The following is a 3,938-nucleotide window of genomic DNA, read 5'->3' as shown; positions in this document are numbered from 1 at the left end:
ATAAGATGTTAGCAATGGCTACGGCCATTTTCGTGCCCATGGCTGTTCCATGGGTTTGAAGATAATCTTTCCCGTTAAATTGAACCGAGTCTTCTTGTAGGATCAGACTGAGCATTTCGCTTAAAAAGCTGGTAGGGACTGGAGGGTTTCCTTGGTGAAATTCTTCGTATGCATGACATACAGTGGTATTACCCTCTCGTTGTGGTATGTTCGTGTATAGGCTTGTGACGTTCATTGAAACGAGTATGACACTGTTAGGCAGTTTAATCCTTTCGATGAAGTTAATAAAGTCTGTTGTATCTTTGAGATACGAAGCTTGTTGTTGTGCTATTGGCTGAATAAGGTGGTCAACAAATGCTGAGATCCTTTCTCATCTGTAGGGCCTGAACACCCTGAGATAACAGGTCTACCGACAAGTTTCGGTTTGTGAATTTTTGTAAAGGCCCATGCAAACGCTCGCAACATTGTTGGGCCCAACATGTTGCGAGCGTTTGCACACCATGTTGTGTGTTGTTGCGCCTTGTTGCGACTTGTTGGAAGTTGTTGGATGAAGTTTGAAACTGGTGTGTAAAACACTGGTATTCGCGGAAGATCAGGCGTAAGGGAGAGCCATTTAGACGTCATTTTGTCAATGTGGCCTTCTGAGAGCAGTGATTTACTTAGTTGTTGAGCTTTCTTGGCTGTAGTTTCAACCATTGGTTTGTCTAGAGGTCGGTAGTTATTTAAATCATCAAGTAGAACTTGACCCTCGTTAAGTTTGTCTTGTCTGCTCATCAATACGGTCGTGCTGCCCTTATCTGATTTCTTGAGAATAATGCTTTTGTTACATGATAGTTCTTTGAGAGCTTGGCGCTCTCCCGTAGATATATTATCTTTTGGCTTTACCAATTCAGTACTTGCGAGCTCGAATTTGACCTCCTCTGAGGAAGCTTTTCAGAGCTACTGATGGATGGACTGGTGATTTTCAGTCCGACTTAACGTGGAAAAGATGAAGGTTCGCTTTCTTCTCCGTGAAAAATATATTGTAGTCGCATTCGTCTCGCAAATCGATTGAAATCCGCGAAAAGGTGGCGCCTGATAAGATTTTCTTTTGTCACGGGTGTAGGGATGAACTTTAGGCCACGCGATAGTAGAGTAATTTGTTCATCTGTCAGTTTTTCATTCGACAGATTTTTGATATACTGTTTGCGTGACTCAGTGGCGTTACAAAAGTGTCTTTTGTCTTTGATTTTTCTCCGCTCTTTTCTTTTGCGGTTTTTTGGCGCTTTGTTATCTCTGCCGTTTTCTTTCCCTTTTCCCCTTACTTCTAAGGAGCCTGATAAGACACAAGGGTAAGATTCACTTTGTTTATTCACATGTACACTTGTGATCTCATTTGTTCTAACAGTACATCGACTTCGCTAATCTTGGCTTTCAACTCTTCGGCTAGCTCGTTTACATTGTCACCTTTAATTTGTTGACAGGTTTCTTTCTTGCCGGTGATTGCGTTTTCTGGTGAAACGTAGTTGTATAGGTAAAAAGACAAAAACAGCAGTAGACTAGCAACCTTTGTGGTATGATTATGGTGCTGCAGCAAGAATCCCCCTATAAGAAGGGGTTTCTCTCCACTAACTGAAATAATAATCTCTAGTAAAGCGGGTAATTGGGGGGAATATTGTGTGTGTGGATGGTGAGTTGGGGGAAAATCATAGCCAAAAATTAGTCTGTAAATTAAAATGAGGGAGAGAAATTCACAAAGCAAACTCTCAACCTCACTGTGGACTTTGCGGGTAATTAATTAAGTCGTGCGCAGATAGCATGACGCACTATCACTTTGTATGATTCCGACTTCTCCTCTGAACTCTCCGTCAATGCTCGAAGTTATGTCAAAAATCTTCGGAAGTCGCAAGGTCATCTTCGGTAATGTTCGGGCGTCACCGGAAATTCAGATGACCATGAAATTAGGGTTTTGACTAGAATGGATACTCCGAAATATGGTGAGACAGTTCCCGACAGCTTACGTGGCAATACCTGGCAACCTCAGCGTTTACCCGTTTTATCAGATAAACAACACTCTGTTTAAGCAGATCTAGATAATACCTGCTGGGTTAGGTATTTACCTCAAGTGATTAGGTCTAAGAGGCGACTCGAAATGCTAAACTTTCATAGACTTTTCTAATGACACTCTAAAAAAAAAAATTAACTTAGTAAAACTTTAGTAAGATCGTTTTGCAATTTATATACACAAAACTATAAGTGTCTCACCTTGTTTTGGATAATCCATTCTAGTCACAACCATTAATTATAAATTACTCCAATGCATGTCCAACGATCTGAAAATTACACGCCTGGGGCAAAGTGAATTACGCGAAAGGGAAAACAACTTTTAAGAAGAAAGAGAAGCTTATTAATTAATTGAATTAGTTTATAAAATACCACAGACACAACTTTTACCTTAGCATGACCGATAAACGAGGCAAGTGACTGGCAAAGGGTCTTTCTTCAAGAATTTGCGCCTTTTACTACCAAAAAAGATTCAGTTATAGCACGTACTATGCATTTTAAACTACCGGTATATCTCATCCCAAAAACATTAATTTTTATACCTTCCATTCTCTACGATTTTATCAAAAAAGGGCTTTGAATTAAAATATAGATAAAAGATCCAGTTTCAACATTAAGGTGCAGCACAAGCATATCACAAAAACTTTCGATAAAGGAGGTTCCTGTATGGAATGGTTTAACTATTAATACAAAATTAATGCAACATTTCGCCTCAAGTCGCAAGAAAATGCTATATGGTATTGGTGCCGTTTCTAAGCCTGAGGAGTTAGTAAGAAGGTTCGATTTCAAGTACGCCTCCCAACAAATGAAGTATCAAATCCCTTTGCTCAATGATGACTGGCCAACGTTTGAAAAACTACTGGTCAGCTGTAGTCTAGTTTGAAGGTAATTAACCCCTTTCAACCCATGTTATCCTTAGCTGCAGACGATGAAAACTATAGCTTTCGTGAAAATTTTTTTTTTTCTTGGTAACAAGAATGTGGAATTTTTTGTTTCGATCCCAAAAAGAGGTAAGGCTAGCTGAGTGAGAAAGCCCCTGGCCAGCTATGTCATGCGATAAACATTTTCATTGGGCTTAAAGGCCAACCTTCAACTGACAGGCATTGCGTGCCGTGGAACAATTTTCGTGTATGAAAATTCGGCCAAAGCTGAAATTCATCCAATCAGATCGCTACGATAAGCAATGCAAATTTCCATTAAAAAAAAAACAAAGGGTCGAAAAGCCTGTCGGTTGAAGGTGGGTCTTCAAGGTTAGGGATGGGATGGTCCGTTGTCCTCATGTAAGCAGTATTCAAATGTGCGTCACGAGCAGTGAACGTCGTAATTTAAATTAAATAGCTATATAGGAGAAAGAAACACATACCGTGCATTTTTATCTTTCGACACACCCATCCGAAAACATTGGATCCCCATGCTGCTAAGTCACCTCATTAATCTGCTGTGTTGCCAGTGTGGCAGCCTTGATGGTGTAGTGGCTTAGCATGCCCGACTAGTAATCAGGGAGGCGTGGGTTCGAGTCCCGCTCAGGGAAAAAAACCAATGTTTTCGGTTGGGTGTGTCGAAAGGTAAAAATGCAAGGTATTTGTTCCTTTCTCCTATATAGAGTCTATACCTTTCATTTGCCTCGAAATTTTTAACTTTCAATTAACTAGCTGTGAGGAAACAAAATTGACTGTGATGACATTTTCAAAGAGCTAGCTTTTACCCAGATACACGCTATCTTCGCGTGGACGTCACGTGCGTTGCTTTGATGGCTCTTTTGCTGCCCTTATGTTACAATCAGTGCCAGAAGGTGTCAAAAACATCATTAAAGTATTCAGGACTGTCACATAGGTGTACCGTTAAAACTTATTGTCGCGCGTTGGGGATGGCTTCATTAATAAGTCGTAACCAGC

General features: G+C 40.4%; 1 protein-coding gene across 8 annotated transcripts in view; it reads right to left on the bottom strand.

Annotated features, from left to right (window-relative positions):
- Positions 1 to 1,332: 1,332 nt before the first annotated feature.
- The window catches only part of LOC138011217 (uncharacterized), a 34,415-nt gene continuing 31,809 nt past the window's right edge, over positions 1,333 to 3,938 (bottom strand). For all 8 annotated transcript variants that reach the window (XR_011124658.1, XR_011124657.1, XR_011124656.1 and 5 more), the window contains one exon: positions 1,333 to 3,938. This exon is cut by the window's right edge and continues 349 nt beyond it. Coding sequence is in view for 2 of the 8 variants with exons in the window: in XM_068858174.1 (XP_068714275.1) it covers positions 3,892 to 3,938 (47 nt within the window). In the remaining 6 variants the exon portion in view is untranslated.

The sequence above is a fragment of the Montipora foliosa genome, chromosome 7 (assembly GCF_036669935.1).
Source record: "Montipora foliosa isolate CH-2021 chromosome 7, ASM3666993v2, whole genome shotgun sequence".
NCBI lineage: Eukaryota > Metazoa > Cnidaria > Anthozoa > Scleractinia > Acroporidae > Montipora > Montipora foliosa.
The sequence above is the reverse complement of the archived record's forward strand: the minus strand, read 5'-3'. Positions and strand labels throughout refer to the sequence as shown.